Here is a 20,716-nt window from a genome sequence, read left to right as displayed (position 1 = left end):
AACTTTTTTGCGTAGTTTATATCCATTTCAAATTGAAGTGCCCCCCCCCCCCAGACTAAAAGATGTCGAGAGTTGGTTAAAACTCTACACGAGAGGCAAGATCTGCATTAAAACGCATTCCTGGGATGCGTTTCATCGTGATCACCTCTTGTACGCGCACAAGACATAGCATCATGAGCGTACCACACTCATACGACATCGCATCCATGAGGACCCCAACACACTTATAAGAAACTCACTTATTACGCGACAACTTCCCGGATGCGGATTCGAGTGCCGTGTAGGAACTTTCTATTACGGAGTCACATCCCAGGAGATCGCATTGAAACGTTTTAATGTGGATCTCGCTATCGTGTGGAGTCCATATTATCTATTTTATAGCGTGCTTCTTACAAGATCCATGCAAAGAGATTGGACCCAAAGAGAACCGACTCAGAATTGTCACGTTCGTATATCGCTATGGTAATTCTGCCATCTTGGTTTACTACGCATGGGGACCAAAATAGTGTAATACCGGCACTTATCGGCAAGAGCCTCAATCGATCGATAATATGCGTCATTGAGCTTAGGCGTTACAAAGGTTTGACATGTGGCGCTTAGTGTGGCTATCGGTACAATGCTTTACAAGCAGAACGCAAATATGCACGTACTTTAAATCGAAGTTTAGTCTATTAAATCTCTTTGATTATGTGAGTATCCTTACCCATGAAGTCCCGTTGTAATTTCCGTCTACTGTATACATTCGGTACGACGGATTCGTCTGACTGTAGGGTGTCACACTGCCACCGATATAAACGATGTTTGTGGGTCTACTCAGTGTTTTCTCGTCATAAAATATTTCAAAAAAATCTTTATGCTTATGTCCGAAGAACTGAGCCACGATTGTGCTTTCATATCTGAAAATGTATGTTAGAATATTTAGATACATATATCACCAATTACTCTCACATTTTAATTAATTTGATTCATAAAAGACCTTTTAAAATTTACAAAATTTGTATAATCATATATTTTACTCTCATAGCCTATATCTTAACCAGCTTTCATAGTGCAGTTATGCTTCACAGCAAACATGATTCGACCTTTGCATTACTTAAACCTGTTAACAGGAAATTACTCCAGCAAAATCAATCGATAAAGTCTAGCCCATCCTCCACATTGAATGGTGGACTGCACCTATGCCCAAATATTGCACTTGCCAATCAATAATCACCCACTTGAAATCCCCTGACTCGTTCCACTGACCAAAGTTATGGACAGTTATGGGAGTTGTTTATGCTGTTATCTGTCATTTACATATCAGGGAGGTAAGAACATTTGCAGATGCCCCACCTACTCAGTTTTTACCCTTCATGTAATGTATACATTATTCTGGATTGTTAGCAAGTACAAAAAAATACCCGTCAAGTGGTTTAGCTTTAATTCCCTTCGGAAGAGAGCGGTCCACAAGTGAGTGATAGTCACTAAAGGTTGTATTCGAATTTTGCAAGCCATGCCGTGCCCTTCCTTACTAAAACACCAAAGTGCGAATATTACTTAAAAATTTAGGACATGTTACAAAACTATATTTTCTAGAATTTCAGATAGTACAAAAAATATTGGCCGGTTATTTTTCACACAGTGACGTTAACTAGGCAATGCCATATACCTCTAACATACACTATTAATGGTGACAATACACGTCAATGGTGAGAGCACTGTATATTGTGTGTAGGAAAATGAACAGTAACTGCAGTATGTATGACCAAAACGTTATTCTGGCAACGTGTATTAGTAACTTATCTCAGACCGTCACAAACTGATCCATCTTAAGAGTACAATAGTTGATACAATCCTTCGCCGTCCTTTAAATACCTGTCTACAATTTTGTAGTAGTTGGCTGTCCATACTTTAGCACACCAACCGGGCGGAATATGACCAAGAATGTGAACTTTTTCTTTCACGTCTTCCGCTTTTTGTAAAACGCCTATCAGCCACTGAAGTTCACCAGCAGGATCAGTCTCATTAATTTGGAGCCACCTGTGAAATAAAACAAATTCTGTCTCAGATTGTTCTATTGTATTGATAAAACAAATTCTGTCTCAGATTGTTCTATTGTGTTGTTGGTAGAGTATATTTTTGGTATTTTTTTGTCATTGTTCTCAGCACACAGTGGCGGTACCAGGATTTTTTCCGGGGGGTAACGGGCAAATCGTAAACCCTGCCTAAAAATTGCATCCCCCAACTAGTGATATTTTTGTGGGAAAACCGGGGAAAAAACAAAACTTAAAGTTTTGGAAATGCAGAACTTGCCCCACGGGTATTCGCCGTAAAAGTAAACAGTTTTTGAATGTATTACCCCGCACTATAAGTAGGCTGCACTCATCACCTGGCATGACTGTGTATGTGTGCAATCATAGATTTAATACAATACCGGTTTTTTAAAGACACTAATCGTACAGGTGCAATTGAAACGTACATGCGACTCAGTATAATGTGAAATTTCTATAGAATTACGAACCAGGTCTTTGATAATTTATGGTGCGAAGCCGGGGTACAGCGTACGTCTAGTGAAGGACAATACATTCCTAAATAAACTCCGCCCATAAAGTATCGAAACAGTTATAAATGGTCAGGTATATCGGAAACTGAAATATGTAGCAAAAACGTATTTAATGTAAATTTATATAAAGCGCAGCTTTCTCCTGCGCATTTAGATACCTCTTTTGTTGCTCTACAATATCATTTGGTCGAGTTATGGGCGCTTGAGTGGCTTCAAGTCGGATTTTGAAAGTTGCACCTAGCTCCTATTCAAGCCAAATGCGTTCGTCGTGTACATACACAAAATCAAGACAAAGGACACCGATGTGCTCTGTTTACTTAACCATGAACTTTACTTTATTTTACTCCTTCGACTTCCAACTTCAATACTTGCTACCCTTTACTTATATCTGACTTATCTCATGAACTCTTATTGCTGACATCTCAATACTTGCTGTGCCCACCATCACTGTCTATCACTGCCTGGATTCGTCGTCGCATGCTCTGAACAAGATGTCTTATCTTTCCTTGGTCAATGTGTCGCCATTTCCTGAGCAGGATGCGTCGAAGGCCTTCTAAGGTGGTGTCAGGCTTGATTGCCTTGTTAGTTTTCCTCTTAAGCGTGCCCCACAAGTGTTCTAGTGGATTAAGGTCAGGGCTCTTTGCAGGCCAGTCGAGAGTATCCACCCCTCTGTTTCCAAGAACTCTCTGGTTAGGGCTGCAACATGTGCCCCTGCATTTGACTCAATTTAGCCATCGTTGGTTACTCGGGATACCTTTCCCTGTCCTACCCTGTCAGGTAATCTGATTTCAACCTCATATTGATTTATGCCTACCATTGTTGACCCTTGAGTACAATTATTGATGGGCATCGCAATCAATTTATCCAACACACGACACATATACTCATTTGAATTTGGCGGGCAAAAGCAATGGTCATAACTCGACCAAATGATATCGTAGAGCAACAAAAGAGATATCACAATGCGCAGGAGAATGCTGCGCTTTATATACATTAAATAAGTTTTTGCTATATATTTCAGTTCCCGATATATCTGACCATCTATAATAGTTTCGATACTTTCTGGGTTGAATTTAGTTTTCACCCATCGGTATGGTAATTAATCTTGTTACATCAATTTTTCTACAGCGAACTGCCACTGTCAGCACATTAGTAATTATCTTTGATCGCCGCCACTCTCTTGGTGAAATAATGATTTAATAAATGAATAAATATTAGATAACCAGGCTATGTTGTTGTTTACACCTACTCACCAGTTTTCATCATTGCAGAAATTCATGTTAAGCGATATGACTCTTAGTCCAGGGTAAACCATCGTTGTGTAGAACCCACCCCTAAAGAGAATGTAAGACATTGTTGATGAAAATAATCACTAACGAAATTCAACAATAATGGATTTTTACAATACATACTAATTAATAATACACTTTGAAACCTTCTTACACATAAAAAAGAGTTTTTTTATGACTTATTAAGAATTCATGCATTGTGAAAATTAATACCGTAAACGTTCGCCTAATGGCGCTATGGAGTTCATGGAAATGAGAGAGCGCCATCCCTGTAAAAGCCGACTATTATCACTGATCATTAAGGGTACGTGTAGTTAAAGGGTGAAACCTATCGACACATACAATTATGAACAAGATCGAACAAACTTGTTCATGATAATGCGGTAATCATTCACCTGATACGTTGTGGCCCAGTGAGCAGAGCATTAGACTATAGTGCGAGGATAAAGAGAATTTGTGGAGAAGATTGATGGTTCGAATCTCATGCAGTAATTTCTGACAGATTATGATGTCTGTCAATTTTTTTTTCTGATTTGAGGAAATTTTATTCTCTATTTTCTTGATTTTATCTTTAACATTGTTTATATAATTTTATTATTTTATGTTGTATGTGTCTTTCTCTTTTTTCATGATTCTTTGTTTTTATCGTTTCATTTTAGAGTAACTCAATCCATTCAATCGAATGTTGTAATGAACCTATTTGATTGTATAGGCATTTGTTATGTGTGTGAGACGAACTGTCGCGTGCGACAAGTCTTTCAATTCGCGCGAGTGTCCTTGAATATGCATCAGTGGTCATAAGAGGTATATCATTTTATTCGAAAGGGGGGGGGTCCCAAATATACGGGGGTCAAAAGTCTTGGAAAGAATAATAGGAGGGGATCATAAAATGTTTTATGACCAAAATGTAGGAGTCACACGATGACCACAGAAAGTGTGTTATTTTATTCAAGAAGACTGATTTCAATACAATTTTGGGGTTTGGGATCATAAAATTTTTGTTGCCGAAATAGAGGGTGCGCAATTTTATTGACGCAGACTTTTTGTAAATTTGGGAAAAAAAAAAAAAAAAAAATGATAGCCCTCTAAGAGGATTCAAAAGATAACCTCGGCCCCAATAATCCCTAGCTATATTTGTTTGAAACTGTTCCACGGAGGATGTGTCATAAGGCTGCGTTCACATAGAAGTAGGCTATACTATTCGGGTATACGGTGCACGTTTTGCAGGTACACGCGTATAGCTCAAATCGAGCAAGGCAATTTCATAGTACCGGGTCACATAAGGCTACGATCGCATAGAAGTATACTATTCGGGTATACGATGCACGTTTTGCCGGTGCACGCGTATAGCTTATATCGAGCAAGGTAATTTCATAGTACCGGGTCACATAAGAGCTATTCGAAAAGGCCGTATACCTGCGTATAGTTTAGTATAGTGGGAATCGTGCGTGTTCGATTTTAGTGCAGCGTATACCGTCCTAATTTTAAAAACCTAAACCATATGTGGGTAAATTCATTTTTTAATAGATGCACTATCTAATTCTGCACATTATGACACCTCATTGAATGCAATGTGACCTCAAGAAGTAAAGTTACAAGCATTTGATAAGACGAAGAAAATGGGTAAACTGACATATTCGCTATCCGCTATACGAAATACGCTCATTCGATCAGGCTGAGTTCACATAGTATACTCCTATATGAACTCAGCCTGATCGAATGAGCGTATTTCGTATAGCGAATACCGTATACCGTATACTTCTATGTGAACTCAGCCTAATAGGCTCAGTCTTCAAATGATATAAATAAAATTTGAATGAGTGAACGAACAAAATCATACAACGACCAACTGAATAGAGGCTGTGCATATGACGTATCATCCCGTAAATATGGCGGACTACTCAAATGCATTCAACAAAAGCATGATTGCATCTACCGCGACAGTTCGTGTCACACACATAACAAAATGCACTACTATCAAATAGGTTCATGACAACATTTGATTTAATGGACTGCACTGCGCCATGATTACGGAGAAGAAACCGGTTCAAATCCTTTGTTTGAAGCCAATCGATAAACGCAAGGCCTCTATAGCTATAGCCTTGATTCAAGGCTTCGTCCTTTTCATTGACTCTAAACATTTTTTAAGTCAGAAAAATGCTCCTTAAGTTCATAGACCCTGTATTGAATTTTTAAGGCAGAAAATGAGTTGGAGTAGGCTAATCATGATAATCTAGAAAATTTAGTCTATTGTAACATAGACCCTTGAAGATCTTCCAGGGTCTATGATTGCAAAAACACCATTCATTGAGGCAGAAAATTAGTCTCCGCCGAAGGCGGAGTTGGGCCGATATACCGCCGCCGAAGGCGGCGAGGGATACCAGAAAAATAGTCGGGAGGAGAGTCTAGGCAAAAATCAAATAGTGCCGTAGGCACGCATGTCATTGGCGATTCCCTCACTCATACACGGCCGCAGTACCACTGTCACTATGTCTCAAGCCAGCGTGCCGAAGGCACGCTACGTGAGTGTCCGTGCCGAAGGCACGGACACTCACAATGAGGCCGTGAGTAGATCAAAATCATGATAGCTCTGGTTTGTAACATAACACTGACCCTGGGGTTTGGCATTAAAGTGTGAGTATACATTATCTTAACTAATTAGTAAGTCGCGTGGCTAAGATTAGTGAGTGGATATAAATAGAGATGACCGCCTGGATGAATATGGGAATAGTATATTGTGGATGTGCTTAGGCCTATAGTAGGCCTATTTTAATAACATTGGGGAGGGGGAGGGGACACCCTAAAGACTTGGACAAGTCTACTATAGCTACCGTTGAATTCAGTATCGAAGTTACGTAATGTTACTATGTCAACGGGATCACGCGCTAGAGTAATGAACCACGATCGAAATGATCACCACATAAAGTATATGGCACTCGAAGCCATACCAAAGTAGCGTGATCCGGTAACCAAGAGAATTACGTAACCACTTCGATGCTGAATACTGGCTAGGATTCCACAACACAATGAGAACATTTTATAAGGCGCTTTGGAAGGCACACAATACCCCAATGGCTTTCCATATTATGTGCACTCAACAACTATTCAGTATCGCAGCCCGGTATCGAAGTTACGTAATGTTACTATGTCAATGCATGGAGGTAGTAGAGAAGGAGAAAGCTCGCACACATTCTATTGTACAATCATAATTGCCGCCCTTTGAGGTTTCCAGATCAACGTTTTGATTATGTAACACGATTATCACTTATAATCTTTTGTGTTGTATACATGCATGGTCGCACACTTGTGTGCGCTATAAATATGATGAAACAGCATAAGTCATTCTAACTTGATGAAATGATGCACATTATGCGTTACATCTCTTTTATTGGCTAGTTTAAAAGAGGGCTCAGGACGCGGTTTATTTTGAAACCTCGGGGGAGGAACAATTGTTAAAGTTTTGGGTAAACAAATAAAATCGGACCAACCCGGGCAGTACCGGGCAACACTGAGATACATCTCGTTTGATGGGAGTATAATTCAACTCATCAATGCGCAATTTATTTTAATAAGATCTTCGTATTTTTAAAACAGTGGTTAAAACAATTTTACCCGTCCTTAAAATGTGTGTGAACTGCACTATTCCATAATAAACTGTTTAGAAACATTCTGGAACAACATGTTTCAACATATTAATCGTAAAAAACATCATATATTAAATGAAATATGAATATTCAAGTTCAACAGCTAAGTAAATGTATGCGCATCCATAATACATGTTTTGCGCATACGTGATTTACTTGTTACTAAATATGAACCCCCATGAGACGGAGTCATTCCAGAAATTATCGGCGATGATCATTAGATCAAAGGTATATCTGTCTCTATTGTGTATACAATAGGATTCACGTAATGAGCTTAACGCGAGCTCACTCCTTCTCTACTACCTTCATGGTCAATGGGATCACGCGCTTAAGTAATGAACCACGATCGAAACAATCAGTACACAAAAAAGGCATACCAAAATAGCGTGATCGTAATGATCGCCATACAAACAGTGCTTGGTTCCGATACCATCACGGAGTTACGTAACTATTTCGTGGTCTGATAGTTATATGATCAATGGTCTGATCTACTTGGGTTCGATCCTTTTAAGAAAAGAAAAAATAGATGATCATTTATAATGCATAAATGAATAAAGTAATGTAGTTACACAATTTGAAACATTGAGGCCGTTCTATTTTTCAAAGGTCATTTAACTGTTAAATGAAGTGGAATATATCACGCATTGATAGGTAGCAGGTGGAGCAAATTTTGTCAGCGGTTTTTGTTGCCGTTTGTTCGCAGTGCCTATTTATCTAAAAAAAATAAATAAGAAAATTAAAATTAAATTAAAAAAATTCACAATATTCGTTCGTAAAATGGGGACAAAATCCAAAAACATTTCTTGACCCTTCTTCACATAAAAGTGGGGGCGGAAATCAAGATTCGAACAAGCACCATCCACCATTCAAGGCGCACCCTCTACCGACTGAGCTAACGGGTCAGACAATAGAAGGGTGTAATTTTGAACTGAAGAATATTTAAAAAATATGAAGAAATTACAATGTTATAAAAAGATTTACCAAAATGAGTATAACGTATGAATCGATTTACAAATTAAGTCCAATGGCACTTTGAGAAAGAATACCTGAAGAAACCCCAAAACATTTGCTGCTCTAGCAACTAACCTAGTGACCTAAAGTATTGGGTCATGTCACGATATTTTTTTCTGAGGCATTATGTGCTGGTTGCTCAATTTAACATACACGTATCCTTAATGCTGTTGAGATTTTACAAGGATGGCGCTCTCACATTTCTAAGAATCCAAAAGCGCCATTAGGCGAACGTTTACGGTATAGAACGAGCGAGAGACTTCAAGGTAGAAACCAAATCAGATAGACTAATTCACCATTTTTGATGCATTATCTATGTATTTATGTATGTCTGTAGTACACCTTACTATTTTGTACTAATTGTTTCTTACTGCATGATTGTAGTCCTTGTATCTGGAGGGAGCCATTTAGCTCTATCAATCCACGATTCCGCCATTGCACCATATAACCACAAAATAGAATTCTTACCAGTCACGTATGGTGGTGGAAAGCTATTCAAGTGAAAAAAGTTATATAATAATAATATAATATAATATATAATATAATATAATATAATATAATATAATATAATATAATATAATATAATATAATATAATATAATATATCAAATTAAATTTTTTTAATATTTTTTAAAAATGATAAAGACAAACGTTATGATAACAATAAAATAATATAATAAAATGTACATTTTGACAGAGGCTCATGTCACTGGTAAACGCACTGTAATAACAACATTGTACTGTATACTAAATAATAAAACGTACAATTTGAATGAGGCTCCTGTCACCGGTATACGTACTATAATAACAATAGAAGGGGTGGGTGTAATAAAGTCCTAACCCACCTAAAACACATGTTACTGGTTTCACGATAAGTTTTTTTTTGACCAAGTACATGAGAATTTCCAAAAGTAAAGTATACAAGCATAAAGTATAGGAGTTCTTCAACAGACTTTGTTGAAATCATTCGTACAATTTGTACACACAAACCGGTCACTTGTAAATTTGTGGGTTAGGATTTTGCCCCAAGAATTCCACACTAATTTGTAGAACTACTTATGAGACGGATATTTCTTTAAAAAAATATCGAATCTAGTCGTTGTTGATGTAAGAAACACGTTCGCAATGATTTCAGATCAAAATTGGTTTAAAGTCGGTGGCTATATACGGTAGTGCAAACCCACATTTCTTTTTTGAAGAAAAACAAGGAACATAACACAGATGTATTCATGCCTACAAAGTTCATATTGGTGCAAAAATTACACATTATTTTAATAAGTACCATATAATGATTCCTTTTATAAAAATAGATTAAGTAGTTGTCCAATCTATATGTTTTAACTGCAATTGATTCGAAACCAGTAACAAGTGCACCGAAAAAAGGTGAGGGTTAGGTCTTTATTACACCCACCCCTTTAATATTGTACTGTATAATATGATAAAATGTACATTTTGACAGAGGCTCATGTCACTGGTAAACGCACTGAAATAACAATATTGTACTGTATACTAAATAATAAAACGTACATTTTGAGTGAGGCTCCTGTCACTGGTATACGTACTATAATAGCAATATTGTACTCTATAATATTGTAAAATGTACATTTTGGCAGAGGCTCATGTCACTGGAAAACGCACTATAATAACAATATTATACTGTATAACATAATAAAACGTGCATTTTGCGAGAGGCTCCTGCTCACCGGTAAGCTTAATACAATAACAATATTATACTGTATTTTACTGTATTGTAACCAAAGACGATATTTTACATTTGGTTGTCTTAATAACTCTGGAGAAATATTTTCAATTCAAGTAGATCTGGAAGTAAAACCTATAACATCTGAAAATAAAATGTATACCTGTTCACCGGCGCGCTTTCGTGGTTACCAACAGCATTGAAAACTTTAATACCGGGAAAATATTTCAGAAAGTAGCCAGTAATTTCTTTCAAAATGTCCACCTGGTCCTCTCTGGTCTGGTTCCATATGTCATGAGCAGGCAAATCACCAGTTACGTAGATAAGGTCAAACTGTAGCAATATTCATAAAAAGGATATTTTTGTATGTCTGTTTGTTGTAGAATGTTTCTTTCTAAATAAAATACATGATATTTCATACTCGTAACCTGTCCATAAAAATAACATAATAAACATGTGCAATTTGACAGAGACTCCTGTCACTGGTAAACGCACTGTAATAACAATATTGTACTGTATAATATGATAAAATGTACATTTTGACAGAGGCTCCTGTCACTGGTAAACGCACTGTACTAACAATATTGTACTGCATATAATATAATAAAACGTACATTTTGACAGAGGCTCCTGTCACTGGTAAACGCACTGTAATAACAATATTGCACTGTATAATATGATAAAATGTACATTTTGACAGGGTCTCCTGTCACTGGTAAACGCACTGTAATAACAATACTGTACTGTATAATATGATAAAATGTACAAAGAATAGTTTGCCATATCTAGGTGTTTCGTTACCTGGATAACAGGACAAAAGTGTCAAATCCCATTGAATCATGTTGACCTTGACCTATTTTGTTTACTCCAAAAGGGGAATGGGAGTTTTAAAGGGGGATCTTGAGGGATAATCTAATCTAAGGTATTTCCCCTGTGAGGAGAATATTAAGTTGTAAATGGGGAAAAGGCGGATGCGGGGGGGGGAGGAACTGTAATAACAATATTGTACTGCATATAATATAATAAAACGTACATTTTGACAGAGTCTCCTGTCACTGGTAAACGCACTGTAATAACAATATTGTACTGTATAATATGATAAAATGTACATTTTGACAGAGTCTCCTGTCACTGGTAAACGCACTGTAATAACAATATTGCACTGTATAATATGATAAAATGTACATTTTGACAGAGTCTCCTGTCACTGGTAAACGCACTGTAATAACAATACTGTACTGTATAATATGATAAAATGTACAAAGAATAGTTTGCCATATCTAGGTGTTTCGTTACCTGGATAACAGGACAAAAGTGTCAAATCCCATTGAATCATGTTGACCTTGACCTATTTTGTTTACTCCAAAAGGGGAGTGGGAGTTTTAAAGGGGATCTTGAGGTTAATCTAATCTAAGGTATTTCCCTGTGAGGAGAATATTAAGTTGTAAATGGGGAAAAGGCGGATGCGGGGGGAGAGGAACTTTAATAACAATATTGTACTGCATATAATATAATAAAACGTGCATTTTGACAGAGTCTCCTGTCACTGGTAAACGCACTGTAATAACAATATTGTACTGTATAATATGATAAAATGTACATTTTGACAGAGGCTCCTGTCACTGGTAAACGCACTGTAATAGCAATATTGTACTGCATAATATGATAAAATGTACATTTTGACAGAGTCTCCTGTCACTGGTAAACGCACTATAATAACAATATTGTACTGTATAAGAGTGCACACCAGTAAATACAAGTCTCCTACACCCTGGGAGAAAAAAATCAGTGTTTCAAACGAGGAAACGTGCAATACGACTGAATTAAATCCATTAGAAAAGGCTTAAAACCCAACTATTAGGCCCTGATTCACATTTAATCCTCATTTAGGCCTGGGAAATAGATTGTCTGTGAAAAATGAGCAGGATCTGACTTTTTATTACAATTTGGCTAAACTTTCAAAATGTGTTACATTTCAGAAACACCAAGCTATTTGTAAGGTGGCGTACGCTGTATGGGCTATAGGGTGATCTAGTCGGCATTTTTCTGGGAAAAAATGCTGGACTCCGTATATAATTTCTACAATAGATGACTTCATCTGACCTTTGACTTGCAGAAAGGGTAAGTTTTGAAGAACTGAGTCGCTCTGGAGTCAAGAAAATGACGTTTTCCTGGCCCCTGTTTGTACAGAAAGTCAATGGGAGCTATTTACTGGTGTGCACCCATAATAAGATAAAATGTACATTTTGACAGAGGCTCCTGTCACTGGTAAACGCACTGTAATAACAATATTGTACTGTATAATATGATAAAATGTACATTTTGACAGAGTCTCCTGTCACTGGTAAACGCACTGTAATAACAATATTGTACTGTATAATATGATAAAATGTACATTTTGACAGAGTCTCCTGTCACTGGTAAACGCACTGTAATAACAATACTGTACTGTATAATATGATAAAATGTACAAAGAATAGTTTGCCATATCTAGGTGTTTCGTTACCTGGATAACAGGACAAAAGTGTCAAATCCCATTGAATCATGTTGACCTTGACCTATTTTGTTTACTCCAAAAGGGGAGTGGGAGTTTTAAAGGGGGATCTTGAGGGTTAATCTAATCTAAGGTATTTCCCCTGTGAGGAGAATATTAAGTTGTAAATGGGGAAAAGGCGGATGCGGGGGGAGGAACTGTAATAACAATATTGTACTGCATATAATATAATAAAACGTACATTTTGACAGAGTCTCCTGTCACTGGTAAACGCACTGTAATAACAATATTGTACTGTATAATATGATAAAATGTACATTTTGACAGAGTCTCCTGTCACTGGTAAACGCACTGTAATAACAATACTGTACTGTATAATATGATAAAATGTACAAAGAATAGTTTGCCATATCTAGGTGTTTCGTTACCTGGATAACAGGACAAAAGTGTCAAATCCCATTGAATCATGTTGACCTTGACCTATTTTGTTTACTCCAAAAGGGGAGTGGGAGTTTTAAAGGGGGATCTTGAGTGATAATCTAATCTAACGTATTTCCCCTGTGAGGAGAATATTAAGTTGTAAATGGGGAAAAGGCGGATGCAGGGGGGAGAGGAACTATAATAACAATATTGTACTGCATATAATATAATAAAACGTACATTTTGACAGAGTCTCCTGTCACTGGTAAACGCACTGTAATAACAATATTGTACTGTATAATATGATAAAATGTACATTTTGACAGAGTCTCCTGTCACTGGTAAACGTACTATAATAACAATATTGTGCTGTATAATATGATAAAATGTACATTTTGACAGAGTCTCCTGTCACTGGTAAACGTACTATAATAGCAATATTGTACTGTATAATATGATAAAATGTACATTTTGACAGAGGCTCCTGTCACTGGTAAACGCACTGTAATAACAATATTGTACTGTATAATATGATAAAATGTACATTTTGACAGAGTCTCCTGTCACTGGTAAACGCACTGTAATAACAATATTGTACTGTATAATATGATAAAATGTACATTTTGACAGAGTCTCCTGTCACTGGTAAACGCACTGTAATAACAATATTGTACTGTATAATATGATAAAATGTACATTTTGACAGAGGCTCCTGTCACTGGTAAACGCACTGTAATAGCAATATTGTTCTGTATAATATGATAAAATGTACATTTTGACAGAGGCTCCTGTCACTGGTAAACGCACTGTAATAACAATATTGTACTGTATAATATGATAAAATGTACATTTTGACAGAGTCTCCTGTCACTGGTATGATTAAATGTACATTTTGACAGAGGCTCCTGTCACTGGTAAACGCACTGTAATAGCAATATTGTACTGTATAATATGATAAAATGTACATTTTGACAGAGGCTCCTGTCACTGGTAAACGCACTGTAATAACAATATTGTACTGTATAATATGATAAAATGTACATTTTGACAGAGTCTCCTGTCACTGGTAAACGTACTATAATAACAATATTGTACTGTATAATAAGATTAAATGTACATTTTGACAGAAGCTCCTGTCACTGGTAAACGCACTGTAATAACAATATTGTACTGTATAATATGATAAAATGTACATTTGACAGAGTCTCCTGTCACTGGTATGATAAAATGTACATTTTGACAGAGGCTCCTGTCACTGGTAAACGCACTGTAATAGCAATATTGTACTGTATAATATGATAAAATGTACATTTTGACAGAGGCTCCTGTCACTGGTAAACGTACTATAAAAACAATATTGTACTGTATAATAAGATAAAATGTACATTTTGACAGAGTCTCCTGTCACTGGTAAACGCACTATAACAACAATATTGTACCGGTAACCCAGTTAGTTAATGATGTGTTTTTATAGTTAATTTGAAAGGCAATTCTTATGGTTTCTGATTCGTTTGGAACACCAACTGGAACATTTTCATTTTACTCCTAGCCAAAAGTGAAACCTACCTTTTCATTTTGTGCCAAGTGTTGCATTAGATTTTCTATCACAATCTGTGGTGTATCGCAATCTCTATAATCACCCCATTTACCAGCACCATTGGCAGGGTCACCTTTTAGGCCAAACAAAATTGTATAAAATGAGAATAATTTCTAGATTTGCTGTGAAGGTGGTCCTAAACAAGATGATGAAATAACGTTTGTGTTTGGTGGAATATCTCTAGTTTAAGACAAATGTCATTAAAAAATTTCAACCTACTAGCTCAATTCTTATTTTCTTATTTAACATAACATACAAACCGCTTGTTTTCATAAATATACATAATAAAATAAACTATTTCTTACAGCAAATTTCCTACAACAAAGGCAACCATTAAGAAGAGCAATAGATAGATCCTATTTTCTACTTACTTGGCTTTCCGTCATTAGATCTGCAGCAGAGAGTATCCCCGCATACAGCATTGGCTCCTTCTTGGTACATGCGATCCCAATGTATATCACTGAGGTGAAGAATTCGCAACTGAGGTGATCCGGGCTACTCATGTTTGGTTCCATATAAAAGAAAATATGTAGGTCAATATTATAATAATAATAATAATAATAATAATAATAATAATAATAATAATAATAATAATAATAATAATAATAATAATAATAATAACAATAATAATCAGAAGGATAATAAGAATAATAAGAAAAATAAGAATAATAAGAATAAGAATAATAAGAAGAAGAATACGGTGAAAATCACATGATTGAACTTGATCTCCCACATAAGCTAATCTCTTCTATACTCTGTAACCATTTGGAATGCCCTACAATTATAGCTTAAGATCAGGGTTTGCAGTGCTTTAGGCGGGAGGTTAATGCTGCAATATCTATCTTGGCGCTAACCCATCAGCGTTACCTAACTAGATAACACCTGTTAATGACTAGATCAACTTTGACATAAAAAAAAGATTTTTTTATGTTTTTATTTTCAAAAGTTTTTTTTTTCACTTTTGAAAAAAAAACGGAAAAAAATCGCAAACGAGCTTAGTGAAAGACTACTGGAGAAAACATCACACATTTTTTAATACTTTTTTAATCTGCAGGTTGAAAGGGGATCATAAATATTCTTAAATATGATTTTTTGTGTCGGAGAGACCCACTGTAAATTTCCATTCCAATTTGCTGCAAATTTTTCATTTGAAGACATGGATTATAAAAAATCTAAAAATAAAAAATCGCATTTTGACTTTTTTGACTTTTAGCTACAGGAAACAAACATGTTTTGTTTTGTTTTGTGGGGTTTTGTGGGGTTTTTTTGGCCTAAAATGTGCTTAATTCATAATGGTTAGAACTCGTCATTTTAGAGATTGCGCTTGGTTAATCCTCTCCATAGCTCTATGTATCCGCTGATGTTTTCGTTAATTATCTGAAAAAACTTCTAACCCTGTCACGGGAGAGTTATTTAAATGTTTATGATCGTAGACCGTAAGACTCAAGCCGTATTGACACAGAGCAATACATTAAAATCGTACCTTGGGTGGTTTTGGAACAACTACCGGTGGTTTCTTTGTGCTCGGCAAAGTAACATTCCACTCGCTCTTTGGGTCGTATGGTACTGCACATGAATCTCCAAGAATGGAACCACATAGTTGATCTGGTGATAGGTAGTGACCAACTAAAACACCAAATAGCATATCCTTTATGGGAAAAAATGTAAGATATGAGCAGACATCATAGGTAATGAGAATAAATTTATATAAGATGATTCTATAATATGCAGTTAACATAACGAATAGCGTAATAAACGGAAGTGGTGAAGAAAATCGGATTACAAAATTACACTATACATGCCGCACTGTTATAGTACGCCTGACGATCTTCCGGCCCATCACTTCAATAACACACTTTCGTTGGGAGAAAACTACAAAAAATAGTTATGAAACTTACCTTATATTCTTTCGTCATCAACCTGCAAACTCTCTCTGACTCAATGTTGAATGCTATACATATCTCTGTTGCGATTGCAATTACTTCTTCCTCTGTACGATTGGATGACACCAGATCATCAATGATACCCGCCAACACCTTGCACAAATCACAACTTAAATTTAAAGAAACATCACTAAGTTTGGCCGTATCTGCAATAGATTTAATTTGTTCAGATTGATACGGTCGTCCACTAACGCGGATGGCAACTGCTCCCATGAAAAGAAGCACTGTAACAGCTGATGTAATGGCTGGTGACTTCATTGTTTCTGTACAGGTGCAACAAATAACGGCTCAAAATCGTCCAGTAAAATAAATAAGTGACTCAATTGGCGGATTGTAAATATCACGTCCCAGCATATTCAGAATAGAGTTAAAGACAGTCATTCAACGTACCATGTTCATGTAACATGTTCATGTACAATGTACATTGTACATTTGTAGTTAAATGAGACATACACTGCTGTACTGCTGATCATAGTTTAATGTGCAAGTACGAATACTGCAATTACATGTACTATAACAATGTTCAAAGTAATAGAGCTAAGTGAAGCGGAACGATTGTGCTCAATAATTCAGAATACATTGCAACAGGTAGGTGAAAGTTCACAATTATTATAGGGAAAATAGTCACACGACATGGTCTATCGTAGGCCCATGTACCAGGTAACCTACATTACAACTTCCTTAAATAGTCTTTCAACCACATAGCACCTGTGGTTATTAATTATTCTGGCTATATAAACCAGTTTAATAATATTCCACATAATATTTCAACAGTCACAGTCATTATTTTAATATCGATTTACTGCACAATAGCTCACGTCGTACCTTTTATTGAATTATTGTTATTACTTTGTATTACAATCGGTTGTTTCAAATAATAAGTTTTGGTATTGGTCTTGGTATTGATCACATGGTTTCTTATTATCCTACCAATACCTTTGTACCTTTTGTTAGAAACTTAAAACTTGTAGAAAGCCGCTTCGGTTTTCATTTCAGTCTGTTACATAATCGTGTAACCATCGAGCTCTTAATAGAAGGAGAATCCACGAACCCAGTTCCCTTTGTACTATGATCGTTAGGAGTCGATACTGAGCAATCAGGTATGAATGGTGCACTATCGATTTGCTAAGCGTTTTATCTATTGAGTTTGGAAGGTTATGAACCACCGTTATCGCGACTTCTAAGCAGAATGACGTCATTTTTACCCACAAAGCATTGTGGCCGTGACCATAAACAAAGGAAAACAATTTACTTCCGGTAATTTTATAACGCCAATATTTCTTATGGCCAAGCTTGGCGGATAGTAGAAACAACATTGCCAGTCTTGGAAAACCTTTCCAAATCATTTCCACTGGTTTAAAAGTCCCGCAGACACCCGCCAGTATTACTAATCACGATCAGAAAAAATACATAAATTCAACTTTGGAAGGAAATGATTGAATTCGATCAGGTTTTCGCTAGTAAATCAACTTGAACTCGGAAACACAATGACGCAATCGAAGATCATGTGACCGATGCAAAAGGGCACTGATACCATCCATTACCGGTACGGGTCACCTGGGGGGTCGGTTTAAATTAAATGTGACCCCTCGGCACAACTGAGCCCGGATGTCGCCAGTGCCACTATTGAGATATGCTCCATCGAACTTAACAATAAACAATAGGAAACAAAGGTTTTATTGATTTTTCACTACTTAAATGTCAAGTACTATAGACACGATATACATCAATTTAAAGCTAATTTCAAGCAGAATATTTTGGTTGAATATCTCAAAAATGATGATTGGCGACTTCAGGGCTCAGTTGTGCCGAGGGGTCACAAATTTTAAAATAGATGATCGATATTGTCGCATAACGATCATAAACATCAAAGGCCGTGTTTGAGGGACTGCACTGATTAAATCCATTCAAGTGATGACTCGCGTTGAATAGCGTAATCGGCTTAACCCTATTGAGTGGATTAGGATTTTTCTGTGGAATCTCCTTCTATTAGTAGCTCGATGTATAGACCATCAACATATTTCAACCGACATTACAAAAGAATAGACTTGAAGCCTGCTCGAGTGTCTATTCATATGCATATCGCATATACGGAGATTGATTGAAGATTGAAGCTATTACTTCCAGTATAGACTAGTTGACTTTTATTCAATTGCTTATTTATTGCGTGAAAGAAATGAGAATACAGAGAGAGAAAGAGAAGGGGAAGAGATGAGAGGTGTGTGTGGGAGGGAGAAAGAGAAACAAATGGAGGAGAGATTGATCGGAAGAGGAAAGGGAAGGAAGGGGAGAGTAGATCTCGAGAGTGGAGTGAAATAGTGTGTAGGGAGAGGAGATATCAAGTGTAGGAGGAGAATTGAGGGGAAGGAGAAACTGGGACAGGGACGAGCCCGAGGAGAAGTAGTAAGAGGAGGTAATATAGAAGAGTAGAGACGGGAGCCTAGGTAAGAGGTATGGGTTGTAATTTCTGGTGACAATAAACAAATTCATAACAAAATCGTCTTCATCATCATGCATCGCTTATGTCTCATACAAACAAACAGATAAACAAACAACCAAAAGTTTATGACGCCTAAATTTCCAGCACCCATGCCTCATGTCCACGAGTGATTGATATCCGATCCATATATAATTATCTACATTCAATTTAGCTTAGCACAATCATGGAGCTATTATAACATGGAGAAGCAATAGATTACGTAACGCATTGTTCCTTTGTGCCGATTTGATTCGTCGACAAGCAATTAAATCGGGAACTGGCTCGACAGCGCATTAACACTTTACCAGGCAGGCTACTTTCAATAAGTGATAAAAAAAGTCATGTGAAAGCGCCCACTAGAGCGAAAGGTTAGGACGTCACTTGTGTAGAAGAGAGACGTTCAACAATATATCGCTCAGATTTGTAAAAAACTAAAACCGCAAGTGCAAAGTGTACGATAGGACCAGGCGGCGAGTGGCATGATAGTCAGAGAGGCGGCAAAACCGCTTGGTCGTATGGCATTTTCCATATACTCGGTTAGTTTTGTGGGGTTCATTATCGAACCCCAACGGTTTTAACTTGTATTTATATTATTTATTAACATAGGCCTATTTGTTTGTGATATTTCCAGCGTTTTAAAATTTCAAAATAATCTCATTCAATTACACGGTTGACGATGGAAATTTACTGAATTTAGAGGATCCATGGCGCATACCACCTGGATATGACAAGAATATGGGCGACGGCCACGAAGCCGGGACACGGAGGCGCCAATCGTTTGATATCGCCTTTCATACCAGAGAAACCAGTGTGGGTTTATTGCACCACATGGCTGTTTATCAACCGCTGAAGCACAGTGGTAGATAAACAGCCTAGTAAGCCCCAAAAAAATTTGGAGATAACGGTCAGCCAATCAGAAAAGACATATTTCTATTCCTCATTGTTTTTCGCCACTGTATTTTGATGTCACGTTGTATTTTATTTATATATATTTTAATTTGTATCATGGACCTACAGAAAAGAAAAATTAGGTTGAGTGTATGTTTTATTTCTGTCTTATCCCTATTATCCGTGTATAACGGACCATGGAAAGAACAGACCAAAAATCATGTTACACTGCAAATTATCCTGAAAATGTTACTTACCTGATCGGGCTTGTATCTGGAACTGGGAATAATGCAAAGGGGCTTCTATAGTATACTCATTTTGGCGTTCATGATGTACTTCCTTTATCCTTGGGGTTTTCCTCTATACGTTCCTGTGAACCTGTAATAACCTCTGCCGTATCCTTTGCGTATATCACTCGTCGAAAAATCTACTGTTACATTCAAGAGGGTTTGACGGAGTAGAATGGAACAGTTCATTTTGAATTTCAACTAATGAAAATGTATTCTTTCCGTTGTACGAATAATGAATTCCTTTTTCTTCTATTTAATTTTATAATTCACCAGGACAACAAAATAAATTACTCATACCTATAATTGGCGCGCAAAGCTAACATTACGCTCGACCTTATTTAGCAGTGCTAACCTAATCATTTAATCATTTAATTCGTTTACATTTAAAACTATTTCTCTCTTGTAAGCAAGTCGATTTACA

General features: G+C 36.7%; 1 protein-coding gene across 1 annotated transcript in view; it reads right to left on the bottom strand.

Annotated features, from left to right (window-relative positions):
- LOC140151122 (sphingomyelin phosphodiesterase-like) overlaps window positions 1–17,112 on the bottom strand; it is a 496,863-nt gene extending 479,751 nt beyond the window's left edge. The window contains exons 1-9 of the mRNA XM_072173345.1: window positions 16,594–17,112; window positions 16,179–16,343; window positions 15,067–15,190; window positions 14,665–14,768; window positions 10,348–10,517; window positions 8,858–8,977; window positions 3,796–3,876; window positions 1,855–2,019; window positions 704–896 (exon numbers count right to left, since the gene is read on the bottom strand). Coding sequence (XP_072029446.1) covers window positions 704–896; window positions 1,855–2,019; window positions 3,796–3,876; window positions 8,858–8,977; window positions 10,348–10,517; window positions 14,665–14,768; window positions 15,067–15,190; window positions 16,179–16,343; window positions 16,594–16,896 — 1,425 coding nt within the window. The 5' untranslated portion in view covers window positions 16,897–17,112. The remainder of the gene's footprint in view (window positions 1–703; window positions 897–1,854; window positions 2,020–3,795; window positions 3,877–8,857; window positions 8,978–10,347; window positions 10,518–14,664; window positions 14,769–15,066; window positions 15,191–16,178; window positions 16,344–16,593) is intronic.
- Between the last annotated feature and the right edge of the window lie 3,604 nt (window positions 17,113–20,716).

The sequence above is a fragment of the Amphiura filiformis genome, chromosome 4 (assembly GCF_039555335.1).
Source record: "Amphiura filiformis chromosome 4, Afil_fr2py, whole genome shotgun sequence".
In the NCBI taxonomy this organism is placed as follows: Eukaryota; Metazoa; Echinodermata; class Ophiuroidea; order Amphilepidida; family Amphiuridae; genus Amphiura; species Amphiura filiformis.
Note: the sequence above shows the minus strand (reverse complement) of the source record. Positions and strands in the feature narration are given on the sequence as shown.